The sequence below is a fragment of the Clytia hemisphaerica genome, unplaced genomic scaffold, assembly GCF_902728285.1.
Source record: "Clytia hemisphaerica strain Z4C2 unplaced genomic scaffold, Clytia hemisphaerica genome assembly, whole genome shotgun sequence".
NCBI lineage: Eukaryota > Metazoa > Cnidaria > Hydrozoa > Leptothecata > Clytiidae > Clytia > Clytia hemisphaerica.
In genome coordinates, this window is record NW_027104356.1 from 2102968 (window position 1) to 2122927 (window position 19960).

Here is a 19960-nt window from a genome sequence, read left to right on the forward strand (position 1 = left end):
GGAAGTGCGTAAAAACTAGAAGTGCGTGTTTTGAGCCTTCTGGGCCATCGTAGATTTGAAGCCATCAAATCCTACCAAAGTTGCGGCGAACTTGAGGCGGCTCGCCTGGTTTTTACACAAATGACAGATTGAAACTAAAATTTACCGCTAAATTTCGAAAAAAATATCAATCGTAAACAAAGGAATTGCTAGATTCAATCTGTCGTCAAAAATACGGCGCATTTTTTAAGGCTTCACTTTTTCTTGCCTGAGGTTAGTCTACTCTAGCCCTTCGGGCTTTAAACTCAATGGCTATACTCCTACCTTATCGGCCCTTTTTACGCCGGCCCTAATTTAACGCCTGCACCTTTTACGCCGGCCCTTCTTCCACCACAGCCTAATTTTGGGCTTACGCCGAATAGGGCCGTAAATACAGTTGAACTCTTTAGTTTTTAAATTCTCTTTGATTCAAGCAGATTCTGTGGTCCCCTCAGAATTTACATAGAAAACCTTACAAGAAAACTCCTATTATAATTCGAACCCATGTAATTCGAAAAATTATGTAAATCGAACAGATTTTCCGGTCCCATCAAGAAAGTTTAATCATGTAATTCGAATTTTCGAATTTTTTGGACAAACTCGACATTTTGTCAATCGAACCACTTCTAATTCCAGCCCCATCTCAAAATGAGATTGACGACGCGATCGAGACTCTCTAAAAGATGACCCTTTTCGATCCATCGAACGTCATCCCACTGATTCAGAAGATCTCCGAAAAGATTTCCAAGAAAAGAGAGCAGAAAATGAAACAATCAACAATCAACAATCAAAGACTTTTTTGAAAAATTATGAATTTAGTATTTCATAATTCTAACTCGAAAATACAAAAATTGTTAAAACTTGTAAAAATCGCTATTCAGGCTTCAAAACTATAAGTATTATTATTAACTGAAATTTACATTAAATTTACGTCCCTTTCTCTTATGCTTCCATCTAGGTCCGCTTACATTGTATTTTTTTTCGAAGGGGATTCCCCTAATATTTGGAGGTGATATCCTCATCCGCCCAGTGATTTTCCTACAGGCCCGGGGGGGGGGTACTAGGGCAAAATGGTAACTTACGGGGATGCTCCGCTGGTCAGGGTACCTTTTTTAACCTCCACGAGTCCCAGTCCCATTCAGGGTCACTTTTTTCGCAAATTTCGAGTTCCACGTAGGGTCCATTTTTCGAACCTCAGCGGAGCACCCCCGTCGATCGACAAGGATAGTACCCCCCACCCCCCGGGGCCCGGGGCCTATAGGGCGTTGTGGCGTCTGTGTGTTTTATGAGGGAGAGACTCTTTCCATCCGGATAGGCCCCGCTTGTTTAAGATTGGTCCCTCTTTCCGATACACACTGGCGCACACAACACCCATCAATTCATATGTCAGATATGTATTTATATATAAAAAAAATGTATAACCTGTTGTAACATTGTAAACAAAACAGAGATATTTTATATTTTATTATACCAAGTATTCTGGTGATTAAAGAGATTTGAAAAAATTAAAATATCATCTTTCAGTATTAAACTGTTGAAATTTCTATTGAACATCATTGATTTTCGTGAAGTTTTGTATGATTATAGAGTAAAAAATGGATAGTTTTCATCCTTTCATCATGCCTAAAATCCTTTAAATTGAGAAAAAATGGTCAAAAATTAACGCCACGTTTAGGTAAAAATCGCAAAATTTTGGCGTTTTAATACAAGATCTTGTATTAAAAAAAGCTTTGTCGAATAAATTCGAGCTGTGATACTCACGGTACTTTTTAACACTGGCCCTTACTACGCCACGAGCCCAAAAATAACGCCAATGGAGCCGGCGTAAAAAGGGCCGATAAGGTAATACAGAAGGGGCCTAGAATTCAAGATATTCTGAGTGTAACATCAACACTTTCGGGGTGGACAAAAGGTGTACTGGTCGGGATGTGCCGCTGACTAGGGCACCTTTATTTTTCACCTCCAGTGACACCAAATTAGAAAAATCAGTCCCTCGTAAAGTTACTTTTTTCGGACCTCAGCGGAACACTTCCGTCGATCATCAAGGGTAGCACCTCCCCCGGATATCAACAACTCTCCCATCATCATCAAAAATTTCAAACGTTGTTTTTCGCTTTCGACGTCTTTTGAGAGACCTACTTTAATGGGATAAATTTTCGCGAGGATTAATTTTCGCGGATTTGGGTGTCATCCGCGAAAATAAGTCCCATTGGAAATTTGAAAAAGGCCCATCCGCGAAAATTAGTTTCGGCGAAAAATTTGAATTTTTTTTTCAATTCGCGAAATTTCTAGTTTTATCGTTTTTTGTTTTTTTTTCTACATGAGGGCACGCAACCCTCGAAAAAGGTCAAATCTTCGATATGCTTGTTAGCAAAAAATCGTTTTCCTCAAAATTTTCTTCACAAATTTACAAACTTGGAAGAGGTATTGGAAAATTTTTTATCCAAAGTGAGGTTAAAAGCTTTTCAAGCAAGAGGGGAAGAACTGGCTTGAAATTAAATTGACATGAGAAACTAAAACTAATTAATTTTCAAAATTTTTCTTATCTCGAATTTCTCTTCCGCTTTTTTTCCAAAGGGCGTGAAAAATTTAGCCTCCGCACATGGAAAGTTCAAATTCACGTGTTAGTTGGAACAATATCCCTCCCATTCCAAAAACACCTCTTATTACTTTGAAAAATTTCCGTTTGACCCTTTTCAAAAATTTTTTAAATCCGCAAATTACCCCGCGAATCACAGCACCGCGAAAATTAATTCCCGCGAAATCTTTAAAAATTCGCGGATGAGCTCAACCGAATTTAATCCCGCGAAATTATCCCTTAAATAGATTATCAAAATAAGTCTATTCACGATAGTGTGCACTCTTTTTTCATTTCCTATAATTTTGAAGGAATTCTCAAATCTTTAAAATTTGGATCATGGAAGATATTAGTAGTGGACAATTTGAAATAAAAAAAATCTTAAAAATTCTAAAAATGAAGATGAAAATGAAGAAGAAAAAAATGAAGATTGTAGAAAGTGTATAGCTATCATTTTCACTGAAGTGATCCTTGATTATCGAACATCTCACTGTGAAAAATTTCTCAAAAAAATCATTCAGTCAAAGAATCAACAAAGTTATGCTGATTGACGTTAAAAACGCTGTTTTCTGCTGTTTTCTGCTGTTTTTTGGGGTCAATCACTTATTAACTTTGTATCATAACTTTATATTGAATAAATATTTTAGTGAAATTTCTTCACAGTGATGATCTCCTAAGATCAAAGAATCTTTCCAGTGAAAATGAAAGTTATAGCACTTCTCTACAAGATCTTCATTTTTTTCTTCTTCATTTTCATCTTCGTTTTTAGGATTTTTTTAAAGACTTTTTTATTTCAAATTGTTCCACTTACTAATATCTTTCCAATGATACCAAACTTATAAAGATTGAAGAATTCCTTCAAAAGTTATAGGTAAAAGAAAAAAGAGTGCACACTTATCGTGAACAGACTTTAGTTACCTTTGAAAACTTCTTTGCTAATGGTAATAAAAAAACGATACCGAACAAATAAAATACCTAAATTACTAAAATCCGGAAAGAGGACCTTAAATAAAGGGGAAGGATTTCACGGTTGGTATAGAGGAGCAGTATCTTTTTTTTTCGGACGGAGTGGTGCAATTCGACCAAAATTTGGTTGAATTCGGACAAAAGTCTGTGCATCAAATTGTTTTCTGATACAATGAAAAAAATACTTTTACTTTTATTCGGAGTTTAACCTGTGCCGACCAATCCCGATTCTATTCAGCGTGCAATCCAGCGATTTATAAAGCCGGAAGGGCTAGTTGGCGTACTTTTGCTGAATAGTGTGCCGTGGTTAGGTAGGAATTCCTACCTAAAGTCTGTCTCAAAATAATTTGCAGCTGGAGAAAAAAATGGCTGTAACTTTTGATAAAATTCGAATCAAGTTGCGATTTTGTGCTCGTTAAAAAGATATTCGTGAGTGGAATATTATCAAGTAAAAAATTTGAGAGAAAAAAAAGGAAAATGAAAATGAAAAATGAAGAAGAAAAAAATCACCTTCTTGCGTAGAAATGTGGTATAATTACCATTTTCACAGGAGTGACTCTTCAATCTTAGATCATCATCACTGTGAAAATGTTTTTCAAAAATATTCATTCAATCAAAAGATATCAAACAAAGTTTATTGCTGGTTGATCGACAAAAGGCTGTTTTTTGTCGTTTTTTACTACTTTAAAAGAGTCAACCAGACATTGACATTTTAGCATAGTGACCACCTAAATTAGGTTTATTTCGGAATTTGGTTCGGAGAATGGGTCTTTGGACTTTCAACAAAATGCCAACTCTGGTTATTTAAGCTGTCAATGAACCTGATCTATCTCTCTCTATTCCAGATAAAGACTCAGAAACAGTCAAGACACTTTTCTCTGCTCTACTTTAGTTATTACAAAGATTGATTGGTTATTTTTCACCTCTAATTTATTTTTTTATTCCATAGTATATAAAAGGAGAATATTAAATACACCCCTGTTTCACAGCCCTGGTGGAACCTTTTTCCTCAGTGGGGATAAAAATTCCTATTGAAGTGCTAATGGGGATAGAAGTTCTATTGTTCCAAGGTTAAAAAACCCAGTGGGATGGCTTTGGAGTGCAATTTTTAAACATGGAATTTCGAGTGGGGATGAAATCAAAGTCAATTTCTCAGTGGAGCTGAAATTCAAGGGTATTTTACTACTGGGACAAAATTTTTGCTTCATTTGTGACACAGGGGTGTTTAAATCCAAAAATCTTATATAGAAAGTTTTTATTTTGTTCATTTTACCTAAAATGCTCGGTAAATAGTTAAATTTCCTAAAATTTGGTGATTTTTAGTACTAGTTTAGTATTTAGTATACTAAAAATTTTCTTAAATTTCTTGAAGACCCTACCTCATTTGGGATTTTAGTAAACATGGTACTAAAATGCTTTAAGGTTAAGGCATTTTTTGTAATACCACCACGTCACTAAAGGTCATGATGAGTTTTCAAAGAATATATCAACCTCTGACGACCAAGCATAGAAATTTTATCGCACATGTCAATCTAATCACTGTAGAAAAAATGAAAGGTACGAAGAGCAAATATTACCATATCAATATGGGACAAGCTGGAGTTTTTACAAGCTCTCGTTTGATTTGGTTGGTCGTTAACCTGTAATAAAACAATTCTGTTACTTTTTCTAAAGAACGCGTCATCTCTATTACTTCAAATAACCAATTAGTGAAGTCTCTTGTAAAAACTCCAGCCCATCCCATCAATATCTAGCAGACATGTTTACAATTGACGAATTCCTCAGAAACTTCGTGTAAACTTCGACTTTCGAATTTCTTTCGAAAGAATTCTTCTACACGATTCCCAAATGAATAACAGTAATTACAAAATTATTAGTTATGGTAATGTTATGGTATAGTTAATATTCAGTGAAAATGAAAGTTATAGCACTTCTCTACAAGATCTTCATTTTTTTCTTCTTCATTTTCATCTTCATTTTTAGAATTTTTTATTCCAAATTGTTCCACTCACTAATATCTTTCCAACGATACCAAATTTATAAAGATTGAGGAATTTGAGGAAGTTATAGGTAAATGAAAAAAGAGTGCACACTTATCGTGAATAGACTTTAATTTGGCGGATGACATGAAAAATTAAATTTGACGACGATAAAGAACATTTTTGTCCAAAAAACACCGTTCAACAAGGAAAACCTGTTTTAAAACCTGAAGTAGCATACATTTGGGGAAACAAATATAGTAATTTAAATTTGGCGGAAGACTGAAAAATTAAATTTGGCGGATTTTAAGAACAGTGGTCAAAGCAGTTTTTTTCTGTGAGACGGAAAAACTTTTTAATAGAGATATTCTGGTACACAGTGACACCCGCCGCAGGGCCCATCATGGTTAGGGCCGAGGGCCAGAAAATTTTCAGATTTTTTACCCCCTAAACTTTGTTAATTAAAACAACTCAAAATGTTCTTAAATGCCGATCATACAGTGAAAATATCTATGAATCTAAAAACGTTGAAAAATAAACATAGACCTAACCAATATGTAAAATCAGCCGTAAACACAGTTTTAACACGAGATATCTTTCTGATAGAATTATTCTAGAGGATAAAATCAATATTTCTTGCTAAATAACCATTTCTAACTGAGACGGAAAACTTTGACAAAAATTTCTGTGACACGGAAATCCATCGGAGACGGAAGAACTTTGATCGCTTAAAGAAGGAAGGGCTTGGTTGGAATAAGAATGTCTTGGCATTTTATGAGAAAGGGATCTACGAAAGCATCCCCCGAACATTGAACAATTTTCACTCCTTATCTCTCCTAAATTGTCTTCAAAAATAGTTTTAACTGCCTGAATGACGGAAAGGTGCCCAGTGAGAAATCTTCAAATTAATTCAACAGGGAACAGAATTAAGTAAAGCAGGGCCAAATTTGGAGGTTCTTGGATCACTCGCTGACCAAAAATGGTCAAAATCTCAAAAAAGAATTGTTGTCAAATTTTTGCATTTCTTGGCTTAAAATTTTGCTGGAAAGACTCATATATGATTTTTTTTGCTTGACCATTAAGCCCAATCTAATTCCTACGAGTTAAACCAAAAAAAAAACGATTTCTCCATTTGGCATTTACAGGAGGGCTTCACCCTCCTATATTGCCCATGTCTGATATACACGACATTGGTCTGATATACACGACATTGGCATCTAAAGGGTTAAGGATGACCCAAAGGCCTCGAAAAAATTTGTGAAATTTGACAGGAATTCAATTTAAATTCACCAAATTTGGTGAATGACCAATTTGGCGATTTTCGTCCAAATTATCCCGCTAAAATTAATCCACCTAAAAGGTACTAGTATAGTATTTCAGAATTAAAGCGAGTTACTTTAGCACTTGTTGTAAATAAAATAGAGAAACATGTTTATCAAATATTTCCCGCATTCAATTTATTAAGAAATTTTAATATTTACAAAAATGTAAGAAAAAAGCATGTATAATAATCATCGAGTTCAACCCATTTTTTTGCGTGACATTTCTGCTGCCAACCTGAAAAAATCAAGAAAAAGATATCAAAACAAAAATGTAATTTTGATATCAAAAACATACAATTACTCAAGCCCATTCGCAATACACCTTTTTTTACGAAAACAATACCTTATCGGTGGAGAATTCGTCGGCAATAGTGACAAAAAAATCGCTTGGTAACGAAATTTTTATTACCGAATTTTTATATATTATATATGTCGCGATATTTTCGCCGATAACTATTTTTGACCGACGACTAATTTTTCACATCATCTAAAATATTTGAGGGAAAGTAGACCTAAAGCTCTCGATGCATTTACACTGCTATTTAGTAGTGCTGCCATTAGGGTACCACTTTTCAAAAAAACTCTGATTGCTTGGCCAGGGATGAGAGACTTGATCCATGGTGTATAAAGGTCAGTAATAGTAACAGAAAAACTGTAAGATTTTTAAATGACAATCATATAAAACCATAAAAGGATTGTAAATTGAAGACAAAAAATTGCGTGATATCGTGATCAGAGTTACCGCTGGGGGGGGGGCTCATAAAACCATGAGGTCTGTCTATTGGGCAAATTTGAAATTTGAGAAATTTTTAGTTGCTTAAATTTAGCCATTCCAGGTTTTTTATATATTTGAGAATTTTCAATTGGCTAGATCAAGGACTTAATATAGAGTTTCCAGAACCCCTTTTGGCGAGTGTGTGTGAAAAATATTTAAGACTTGCAGATTCCAGAGAAAAATGATTTGATGGAAGTTTATCAAGATATACCATTGTATGAGCGAACCAGCATTGAGACATTTCTTTGTAATTAAATAGTAAGAAACATAAAAACTAGAGTGCATGCTATTGTGAACTGGTTGCGGGCCTGGAAATTTTAGTCAGAATTTCATGTTTCATGCCTTCTTATCGAGAGTGTTCTGTTACATATTTCCTTACTTAGAGTAGGGACACATTTTTTTGAAGTTCTCTGTATTCATTTACATTCAGCAGAATTTATATTCTGAGATCTACGTGGCTGTAGAAATTGTAAATTTTTTTAATTTTTCGCAATTTGAATGAGCAGTAAGCTTATGCATGCTTAATGGATAAGTCTGTCTTTTAAAAAAACTTTATTTACTTCTAATTGCCTCATTGAATTTTGAAAGCCTTGGTCTATCTTACTCAAAATTTTTTTTACCGTGAAGTCAGGTAACTTGCATCAGTGGAGGGAAACTTGCATAGCCCTCAAATGGTCATTCATTTAGGGGCTATGCAAGTTTCCCTCCACTGATGCAAGTTACCCAACTTCACGGTAGGATGGTATTAAAAACTTTTGCCTGTTTGAGCATGTATTTGCCTGCCTGATTTTGAAAAATATGAACTCTTTTATCTGCTCAAGCAATCTCAACTTGAGCAGGATTTGTAAGTGTGCAATTGCATCTGAGGGTAAATTTTAACAGTGCAATTGCACGCATACGGCCTTTAGCAATCAAGAGGATTTCCCAACAGATTGTTTTATACCGTCTAACCTCGACATGCGTCTTGTTATCTCGACACCGGATCTGCAAAATAGGTAAAATAAACCTTTAATAAAATTCTTGGTATTATTCTCATCGAACAAGTTCATCTATCAAGAGAAGTTCAGTTAAGATTGCAATTCTTTCAATTAAAAATGCAACCAAATGAGAGAAGCATTTTTAGACAACACGTGAAATGCATGCAAATGTTCTTTTGTTCATCATTAAAATTTTACAATTTCATTACGCTTCAAGTCACATGATAAAAACAAGCAACATGCTGAATGGACCTACCTAATGATTAACATCAGATGAAAATAAGAAAAAAGTGACAATAATTGTACAAAAATTCAGAATGGAAAAATAAAGCTTGTGTGTGTAAAATGGTAAAAAGGAATTTCCCCAAATACGAAAATAACTTAAACTATTCAAGCGCAAAAAACCTTTTAAGCTGTTTTTGGCCCAAATTTGCCCAAAAAGATTTTCCTTAAAAATCTGGCTCCGTCACGTTCTGGGCATTGCCATTTTGCATCATTGTGCAAAAAATCAGAAAAAACTAATAAGCCAATCCTGAGAAAAGCTGGTAACAGACAGACGGACAGACAAACGGACATGGGTTAATTTATAGAACCTCCACCGGGGGACCCGGAGGTAGGTCCAATAATTAGCGCACTTAGTTGGCCTGGTTTCCCATTCCTTATTTACCATAAACACACGCTCTAGATGCAAAGAGGCTGACAGCACAAACAACTCCCTATTTTTCATTTCAATTGTCATGATGGCAGGGCCAAGTTTGTTGGCAATATGGCGGTCAAGTTAAATTCAAAAGGAAACCAGGTTCTTTTTATTATTTTCGGTTCACGGTAAAAAGGTCTACTAAAAAATTCCTTGATTTGGATATCTTTGTTGAAAGCATGCTAATTAGTCTTTAGTGATGACTACATCCAGTCAGGGATATCCCTCAATTGCCGTAGTTTTCATTTGTGGTTAGCCTACAAAGGCCTAAAACGGGTACATATAGTGCTGGTCAACAAAGATAAACAAACATTGACTGTAAAAAATCATAGGAGAAGAGAGTTTGTCTTTATTAAAGGAATCTGATCTACAGAAAAAATATTTCGCCTGTGCGTTTAAAAAAGATATGGTCAATACACCTTTCAGTAGTGTCGACTGCGCACCCGTCCAAACAATTTTCCATTGTTTTGATTTTAGTGACCGCTCTTTCCCGTAAAAAAACGGTAGGTAAAATTCCGGTTCTTGTAAGGAAACCTAGCAGAGAAATGGTAGGTAAAGAACTCCTTTTAATCATAACTTCTTTTCCTCTTGATGAATTTTTATGAAATCTTCAGGAGAGATCCATAAAATTATCAGTAATATCATGTTCAAATATCTAATCATTCTCTTTAAAGGAAAGAAGAAAATTGACAATGTTTACATTGCTCTAACCTTCCACAGTACTAAAGTGCGCATTTTTACCTACCGTTTTTACAGTGGAACACGGTGGAGATAGCGAGACTCCTAAACGGTGTATTATGTAAAACAATTGCCTGTTTTCTCCTTGAATCTTGAATTCTGTTTTTTGAATAATCCGCAATTGCAGTATATGAAAGATGTAAAAGTGACGTTTATACCGCAATAGCAGTATACCCCAATTGAGGGATATCCCTGACTGACATCGTTAAAGTTATCTTTTCAAACATAACACTTCACATATTTCTCATATATATAAACAATCTGTGACGTGATAGGAGAGTACAATTTACTGATAGACCTTTTCGCCTTTGCGTCCGCCATATTGAATTGTATGCAAAAATTATGGTTGCCGAATTGCCGTGGTTGGATTTAGTTGGAATGTATGCAAAACATATGCAAGTTTACACAAAGATTAAAAAGACAACAAAGCATCTTATAAATAAATATTATAATCATTAGAACAATAAAAGATGGAATTTCTTAATCCAAAAGGAAATATTTACAGAACAACAAAAGCCTTTTAGGAATTTGTTCTTAAAGACATTGCATATTTTTTTTTCATGCCATTAAGAAATTCCACGAAGACGGAGTACACACATCAACTTTCAAAACACGCAAACTGAAAGCAGTAATTATGACGTCACACTTTATCAATGTTTTGATTTGATCATTTGGCGGCTCTATTCCCAGGAGAATAATTTGCCGTCAGCCGAATAAGGATTGTTTTTTACCTTCGCGGGTGATTTTTCAGTTTGAGATTCTGTCTAATGTTATGGTCTTTTGAAGTGCTTGTTCTAAGAGATGAGTGAATATAATTGTTTTTAGTTTTCAAGAGAAGCAAATTTAATCTTTCTTCTACAAGATTACACTTTAATATAATGCCAATTATGCATGTAAGTTTTTATTTAATACTTTCTTTTTGCATATGTTTTGCATACTTTCTAAGGGAATTTCACCACGGCAATTCGGCAACCATAATTTTTGCATACAATTCAATATGGCGGACGCAAAGGCGAAAAGGTCTATTGATTGGTAACTTTGGTATGTATTTGTTTATGTTTGATTTTTTGTTTTAAAGACCAGCGTACGGTTATGTTGAGATAACAAGACGCTTGTCGAGGTTAGCCAAACTACCGCCCGTGAGATAGGGTAACTTGCATCAGTGGAGGCTAACATGCATAGCCCTCAAATGAAAGACCTGGCTGGTCATTAAAATACAAAGTTAAATCAAAACAAAAGTGGTAGAGTAGAGCTGTGAGCAGAGCTGCGTAGTTGTATTTTAATGACCAGACAGGTCATTCATTTGAGGGCTATGCATGTTAGCCTCCAGTGATGCAAGTTACCCAATCTCACGGTACGGTTATGTGGATAAAGCAAAGGAAGTGTGTTAAATCAAGGTACAGTAAAAGGTAAGAGGAAGTTAAGGCAGGAAAACAATTACCTATTTAATGTAGACCTATTCCTCCTTCTTTCTTTTTGGATCATTTACTGCGACGTAATGGTAGAAGACAACCAGTAAGAAGAGGAAAGCCCCCATGACATTTGCGAAAACAGCAACTTGATGGTCGGTAATCATTTTGCAGCAGGACCCTACAAAACAGAAAAAATTAAAGTGACTACCTTATAACCTGAGGACTTATATATATATATATACAGATGTATTAAAGGATCAAAAATGTTCACCTGTCTTAGTAGGTTCCAAGGGAGATCAGGAAATCGTACTGATGCTGTATCAACCAAAATTGCTCGATGAATGAAACAGAATCGGAGAGACGTGGAAGATCACTTCGACTCGCCTACCCAGGTAAAAGAGACAAAAAGAATTTTGCCGCGCAACTAGTGATCGAGACAAGATGATTCTTTTTCTAAAAGCCATCACTGGAAACATCAAAACAAAGATCGCAGAAAGCGAAGGTGGAGGTTCATTTTCAACTTGCTTGTGTGTCAGCTAGACTTCCACCAGACGACACCATACCCTCTGTTTTGTGACTCTTCCTCGGTGAATTAAGTACCTTGAAAGAACAGAGACATGTAACTTACAGACAGTATAAATTCATAGACCACTACCAAAGGTAAGAAATGACAATATGCGTAAAACTTAAAACTGCTAAAAACAGAAAAATATGGTGTCGTCGTGCATGTGAGCGAGAGAAGTATTTACTTTTACTTGTGAACTGAACCCTATACACCCATCAACCTTTAGTTCAATTAGTTGTCTGTACACAGACCCAGTATCTATGGCTGATTTCAAAATCGATTGCTGTGGAGGGTTTGTTGTCATTGTCTTTTCTCATTTGAGATTTTTTAAACCAATCTCTTGGCTGGCTGGCGGCTGGCTGGCGGCCGGCTGGGATGCTGATGGAGTGTTGGTGGTGAGGAGAAGGGAGGCAATGAAAACTTTCTTTCATTTTTATTTTGCCAGACAAATAAAGATGAGAATATTCATCAGTTGAAGGCATCAAGTAAAGATGTCAAGAGAAAATTGTAAATAAAGCATCTTTTTTAAAGAAAAGACAATAATCTAACTGATTAAAAACCATTCATTTTGTTAGCAATGCAACTTTTTTATTCAACAAGTAACTTTTATTATTGCTGTGTTGCAAACGTATCCTGTGGTACCACAGCTACAAAATTCGAAAAAATCAATATTTGCTATGGGGTCAGAGAATTTTTTTCTGAGTTTTCTGTATGGCAGCACCCATTTTTAGAAATCAGTTAAAAAATGACTTTCTAGGGTGCTTACATTCTTTATTGTACAACCTGGTGATCTCGATAGAAAGGAAAGAATTATATTTGGCTGTCTCTCAATTTCTATAACCTCACTCTGATGATGTGACAGAGAGGGGTAAAATGTTTTTGGATGATAAAAACTGAAACGGTTATTTCTTCATACTTTTTTTTATTTAAAGGAATGTCAACACTGTCTCATCAGTTAAGAAGAATGTCTTCATCAGGCTCAATAACAAATCTTGATCTTAACTCCAATACCGAGAATGACACATCACCATTACGTCAAACTCAAACAGTCAAAACCAAATACTATTTCTTTAAAGTTTTACAATTTCTTCATTTTGGCGTTGTCATGTTTTACTTGTGGGCAGGATTGGTTGAGTTCATTAATAATCCACCATTTTTTGATGCATATGGTGATGCTCTCACAAATATGAATAAACTACCAGAGGGAATATTTGCGGTAAGAAATCATTTTCAAATTATATATGAAATAAGTTAATTTTTGGACCTACCTAAGGTAGTCCTTTAAATTAACCCTTGTCCGTTCGTTCGTCCGTTCGTTCGTTCGTTCGTCTGTTGCCAGCTTTTCTCGGGATCGGCTCATTAGTTTTTTCTAAAATTTTGCACAATGATGCAAAATGGCAATGCCCAAAATGTGACGGAGCCCGATTTTCGAAAAAAAAAATTTTCCGGCCGAAAATGGCGGAAATATGCCGGAAAAACTGGTTTTTCGGCATTTTCTCGAGATTTCATCATTAGTTTTTTCTGATTTTTTTCTCAAAGATGCGTATTAACAATGCCCAAAACATGGCTGAGTCAGATTTTTGAGAAAAAATTTTTGTCGGCGGAAAATGCCTGAAATATGCCGGAAATCGCCGTTTTTCTGGATTTTCATTGGACTTTTTCCATATAATTGGTTGATTTTTCATTCAAAAACATTATTAATAGCAATGCCCACCATCAAGCATGTTTCAATTTTCAATAAAATTGATTTTGAAGCCGGAACTTTCTAAAAATCGCGGAACACAGGACACAGCGATTTTCGCCGGAAAAACGGTATTTCTTGAATTTCTTGAGCTGTACTTTATATTTTTTCATGAAATTTTGCACACTGATGCAAAATGTCAATACCTAAATTATGACGGAGCCCGATTTTCGAGAAAAATTCAATTCCGGCCGAAAATGCCGGAAATATGCCGGAAAAACTGTTTTTTTGGCATTTTCTCGAGATTTTATCATTAGTTTTTTCTGATTTTTTGCTCAAAGATGCGTATTAACAATGCCCAAACATGGCTGAGTCAGATTTTTGAGAAAAAATTTTTGTCGGCGGAAAATGCCTGAAATATGCCGGAAATCGCCGTTTTTCTAGATTTTCATTGGACTTTTTCTTTACAATTGGTTGATTTTTCATTCAAAAACATTATTAATAGCAATGCCCACCATCAAGCATGTTTCAATTTTCAATAAAATTGATTTTTGAAGCCGGAACTATTTCAAAAGTCGCCTGAACAACCTATTTTCGTCGGAAAGACAGTATTTCTTGAATTTCTCGAGCTGTACTTTATATTTTTTTATGAAATTTTGCACACTGATGCAATATGACAATACCTAAAATGTGACGGAGCCCGATTTTCGAAATACATTTTTTTCCATCCGAAAATGCCGGAAATATGCCGGAAAAACCGTTTTTTTGACATTTTCTCGAGATTTTATCATAAGTTTTTTCAGATTTTTTGCAGAAAGATGCGTATTCGCAATGCTCAAAACATGGCCGAGTTCGATTTTTGAGAAAAAATTTTTTCCGGTTGAAAATGCCGGAAATCGCCGTTTTTGCAGATTTTCATCGGATTTTTTCCTTATATTTCTATGTTTTTCACACAAAAACATTATTGATAACAATGCTCACCATCAAGCATGATTCAATTGTCAATAAAACAGATTTTTGCAACCACAACTTCCTATTTATCATTTCCCTACAACCCTCCCCTCTCCCCCCATCAACAATCAATGATGAATTTATTGCGTTGTGTATTTTCGCTAAACGCTATATTTTCTGACTGATTTTTTTCATTTTTCTTTTCGCATTGCTATCTAAATTTCATCATCAGGTAGGTCCATTCAGCATGTTGCTTGTTATATTTTTATTATGAAATCATTTTGATGTAAATAAATTGGTACTGTATCTTTTTATTTTGCTTTATCTTTAGAATGACCCAAGGCAAAGACAAGCAGTAAGTAAAATTAAAATTACGATATAGAACTTCTATAAAAATTTGAAAGGTAACTTTATAGTTGTTCCTTCTTTACTTTGACCTTCTTTTTATTATGTAATTTTTTAAAGAGCATTATGTCTGGTTTTTAGGGAAATTTGAGATTGATGGATCTTCCAATCCTTCTCATGTTGCTTGTAAGTTTCCATCGGATTTTATCAAATTCAATCTATGATATGATTTCGTAATTTAGCGATGACATATGAAAAGTGTTTTAATCATTGTGCTTGAACATTTTTTTCATGAGCAATTTTTCTAACTCAGCAGCGCTGAAAAATCCATACAATGTATCTCTAGGACTTTTTTATATTTTAATTTATTCGTATAAACTTGCATAGTACCCCAGCTATTTAAATTTGATTATGATTGTACATCCTTGTATATAATGCGCGTTTGCAATAAAAGGAAATGAAAATTAAGTAATTAACCACAAAATGACTGCGCTGTTGTTATTCTTTGTATTTTGTTCATAGGCGTATGCTGGCGTCGCAACATGGCTCAAATATCAAGGGCTGGCTTGGTTACTAACTTTCTCTATAACCATTGCTTTTATTTTCTTCTGGGTCGTTAACTTTTGGGCCCAAGGGGCCTTCGATTGGAGGTATCTTTATATATGATTTTTTTTGTTTTTTGGTACATTTTCCGTTCAGCCTTTGGAATATGCATTTTGATTGATGAAATTTATCAGATTATTGTTGACCTCAAAGTATTGAAATAAAGTCCGGTAGAGTTGGTTATAATTTCACTGAAACCTTGAGAAAAGTCCCAAAAAGCTGAAATTTGGCACAGCTGTCTCTAATAGGATGACTAACTACCAGAAAAAAAGCCCCGTCCATAGGGCATTAGGAAACCATTTTCCGACCGAAAATTGAAAAGGATGCTTTTTTAGGGTTGTAAAGGCTAGCAAATTTCAGCTTGTTGGGAATTTCCAATGTTAAACGATAATTATTCTACTGGATTAATGCAGTCTGTTAGAATTAGTTGGAATTCAACTGAAATAATCAGAAAACTAAGTAAAATGTTTTATTCTTTGCCAAGAAACGTCTTATTTTATTTATCTAGATATTACTCATCACGGATGTCAGGGTTGGAGCTGCAGGTTTCTGCATTAGCGTTGAGTTGCACTAACATATTAATGGTTATGTTTTATAAACGAAGACGTCTTCCTTTCAAGTTTAAGGTTAGTTAATAAATGCTTTGGGACTTACATATGGGAACTTATTTTGATTTATTCACAGTGAAAAAACCCTAAAAGCTTCACAAAAGAAGATGCTTTGTATAGATCTATCCCTGAAATAACTTTCAATTTTGAATTACTTTTCAAATTTAAACATTTTGTTTTAAGCTTTGATGCAAAAATGAACTCTCTGTTATTTCAGTCAAGCCTTCCAATCGAACGTCTTGGCTTTTTACATCTCTCCTTCAACTTTTGTGCAATCTTCCTTATCATGTTCACGTCCATGTTGATGTGGTTCACTAAAATGTATATTTCATGGGCGTGTTTCAAAGATCAGAATGAGTTACTTGGACTTTGTCAAGTGACGAATCAGGTTAGTTAAAGTTGTACAACTTTATATTTGTACAAACCTATTTGTCATGAAATGGTTCCTGCAAACACCTCGCCTTACTGAGTAAGAAATGATTTAAGTCACTTCTGTAATCTAGATAGGGGCTTAACTTCTGAGTATTTTTCTCACTGGCAACGAATTTAATGTAATTGTTCATTTTTCCTAAGTGTTCCACAGTAACCGAGACACCTGGTTGATACACCCCTCTCACAGACCTGGTGGGACCCCTTCCCACTGGGAAAATTGACCTATGACAATAATCAAATAATTAAATCCTCACTGCAAAATAGTGTGCTATTTTTTCCATCCCAATTTCTGACGCGAAAACAATGGATTTTAAAATCCCCAGCTATAAAAAAGCATGGGAATATCAATTTATCAGTCATTTTTATTCCGGCTGACTGACAAAATACTACCAAGTTTATGAGAAAGGGGTGTGTTGATCCATTTTAAGAACTCCTTATACTTGGTCTGCGTCTCTGAAGTTGCACCGATATAGGTTTTTTTCTTTCCAACGTTCAGGTACAATGCTATCCGTGTCAAACATGCACAGAAGAAGGAATCAATAAATGTTACAAACGAGAAATTGACGAAACGCTCTTCTCGTGCAATACAAAATATCCAAAAGAAGCTAAAAAGGTAAAAAGAATCAACTATTCTAATATGTCACTGTATAGGTGAACAACCGCTAAACAATCAATTATACCAAGGATCGACTTACCTCTCGTAAAATGATACCACGGCGTAAAAAACAACCCTAAATTTTCAATTTTGGGATCATTTGCATCATTAAGTCTATGTAAAATCTTTTCAAAATGTTGACTTTGCGTTGCATTTCATTTTGCAGGGAGCATTTTGCATCTTCAATTATAACATGAGTACAGTGGAATTCTTAACAAGTAAGTACATTCTTATATTTTTTTTCGCTCGCAATACTTAATTAGTGCACGATTTAACGTCCATTATTCCTAGCAGCTGGAGTTGGAGATAATCCTCAGATGATTGTACGCTAGGCTGTTCTATCATCAGCCATGTCGAGAGTTGCATTTATCAAGTTGATGTATGGTAACGAATAAAATAATGGTAACGAATTGACAAACTTGATCTTCAAACTTATTATAAGGCAAAGAGAATGGAAACCGAAATAAAAGAAACATTATATTTAAGATTGATCAAAACTTTGAGGCTTATTTAAGCCTTATTTCTTTGATTAAGGCAAACTATGTGATGACATTTGTACAATTTTTCGTTTAAGTTTTCGCCTATATTGGAGGACTGTGTGTTTTCCTGAGTAACTTTATCAAATTGGTTGGACATTACATATTACGTGTGTTATTCATGTTTTACGAATGGTGTTTAAATCGATGTAATCGAACCAGTCGGATGATTGATAACCACCGACAACGATTAGTACAACGTAGACAGTTAAGAGAACACAGGATGAATTGCGATCGGCAATTATTAACCGATTCTATATCGCCCATACAGTCACCTAGAGAACTTCATAATCCAGTCGGTTCGCCAGGTGGCTCCACTAACGCATCAGGTGGATTAAGTCCTCGCCTAATGGACTTAGAAGACGGCGAAGTCCGTCATCAGAACAATTTTGCCGACTCTTATAGAGCAACGAGTCCAAGTATTTTCCTGGATGAAGACGAAAGTGATGGGAATTTCTTGAATGCTTCACTTGGTTGAAAGAATTACAGTGGGAGAACTTTTTATCGGGTCATTTAGAGAGATTTATGATTTTTCTTGTCTTGGAATTTTATGTGATAAATATCTTGATATCTTGATATAGAAGACGCTGACAATGGTAGTATTTCTATTACTAGAATATTATGGGATTCTTCTAAACCTTAAATTTAATTTAGAAAATAACTTTTAATCTATCTTGTAAATAACTGTAAAGTATTAGAAAATATTTTGTTATCAATTTGTCGATGTTTTAATTCTTATAATTTCTAATTATTCATTCGCAGTCTAATTTTCCAGGCGTTATTTCTATCAAACAAATATATCATAATAATTGCACTTATTGTTATGTTTTCATTATTTTTCCCTAATGAGCCTAACAATTTATCTGTGTCTTTTCCAGATCCGTTGAAGTGTTCTCTCACTTCGTAAGAGTCAATTTTCGGCAAGGACATACCTCGAAACCTTACAACCCTGGGCTTCCGGAGTAGTCACTCTCTGCTTATCCCTCCATAAGAAATTGATTTAAATTCGGTACCAGATACGAATAAGTAGGAAACCTCTGTTCCCTGGGTATTAAAAGGTTGTGATATTCATGGAATTTATTGTCGTATTAAAGTATTCATTCCATATCTTATAAATGCACTGGTAAAACCATATGTATCTGGAAATAACCTGCAGTAATAATGAATATCATAATTTTTATTTGTACAAAGATATTGACCCAGAAAATACATGTTTTTTTTTATATAAGCAAGTGTATGCCCCTTGGTCAGGCTCGTGTATGCTTAAGTTATCGAAGCATCCAGGCATAGATTATGCTTATTATATGCTTATGAATCATGCTTATAATTCACCCCGAGCTAAGTTTTAGTGAAGTTTTAGAAATTTTGTGAAAATTTGTTCAGATTTGGGAGCAGTGGTAGCCATGGAATGTCTTTTTTTACTTGACCTCAACCGAACCATTTTAAACTGATAAAAAATGACAACTTGAAAATTTTTTCAGGCTGACACATATGCTTATGTTATGCTTAGGAATTCTACAAATCTGAGCCTTCATATGCTTATAAGCGTTATGCTTATAAAAAAAAAAACATGTAGGAGAATATACCATATCTTGATTCTGAAGATGATAGGCATTGATTTGCTCATAAATTATAAATGTTTTCATGTAGGTATGTTATTGAATCATCCTGAATACTTGAATACAAATCAAAGTTTTATTTACACTTAATGCTTGCTATGATTTTCACTGAGAAACAGCTACATAAGGAAATATATCTAACTTTGAATCAAAAACAGGATATAGATGAAGAGTATTCAGTGAATCCTATCAAGTTTTCTAACTTTTTTTGGTCAATCTACCATCATGCCTTCGCTAACTTATGACAGACTTCAACAACCTAAACACCAGACTATTTCCAGTGAAGAAAGAAAACAAAACAAAAAGGAGGCCAGAAAACCAAGGAAGCCAACCAGGGGAAAAGCTCAGAAAATGAGTAGCAATGAAGAGAGTGTTTACAGTCGACTTCACGTTCCTGTGAAAAGTCAAAAGGAGGAAACAACGGGGAAATTTTCCAAGAGCAAACCGAGAGAGTCCAACAGTAAAATATTAGCTCTAAAACCAGACGCAGCAATGCGAAATTT

At 34.8% G+C, this 19960-nt stretch overlaps 1 protein-coding gene and 1 long non-coding RNA gene across 3 annotated transcripts; one reads left to right on the forward strand and one right to left on the reverse strand.

The window, feature by feature from the left end:
• Positions 1 to 6972: 6972 nt before the first annotated feature.
• On the reverse strand, positions 6973 to 11798 carry LOC136818279 (uncharacterized). Its single transcript, XR_010848226.1, has 4 exons — positions 11734 to 11798; positions 11492 to 11640; positions 8590 to 8622; positions 6973 to 7098 (listed from the first exon to the last, which is right to left on the reverse strand). It is a non-coding gene; the product is annotated as an uncharacterized lncRNA (long non-coding RNA).
• A 132-nt stretch (positions 11799 to 11930) lies between these two features.
• Positions 11931 to 18652, forward strand: LOC136818278 (uncharacterized). 2 transcript variants are annotated; one of them, XM_067074661.1, is made up of 11 exons: positions 11974 to 12122; positions 12473 to 12534; positions 12960 to 13243; positions 14991 to 15014; positions 15146 to 15190; positions 15527 to 15654; positions 16116 to 16233; positions 16433 to 16603; positions 17144 to 17260; positions 17469 to 17520; positions 17877 to 18652. In XM_067074661.1, the coding sequence occupies exons 3-11, from the start codon at positions 12962 to 12964 to the stop codon at positions 18314 to 18316; spliced, it is 1377 nt and encodes a 458-aa protein (XP_066930762.1). In that variant the 5' UTR covers positions 11974 to 12122; positions 12473 to 12534; positions 12960 to 12961; the 3' UTR covers positions 18317 to 18652. The 2 variants fall into 2 exon arrangements, with proteins under 2 accessions (XP_066930763.1, XP_066930762.1); XM_067074662.1 differs by lacking the exon at positions 12473 to 12534 and having other exon boundaries at positions 11931 to 12122.
• The last annotated feature ends 1308 nt before the right edge of the window (positions 18653 to 19960 follow it).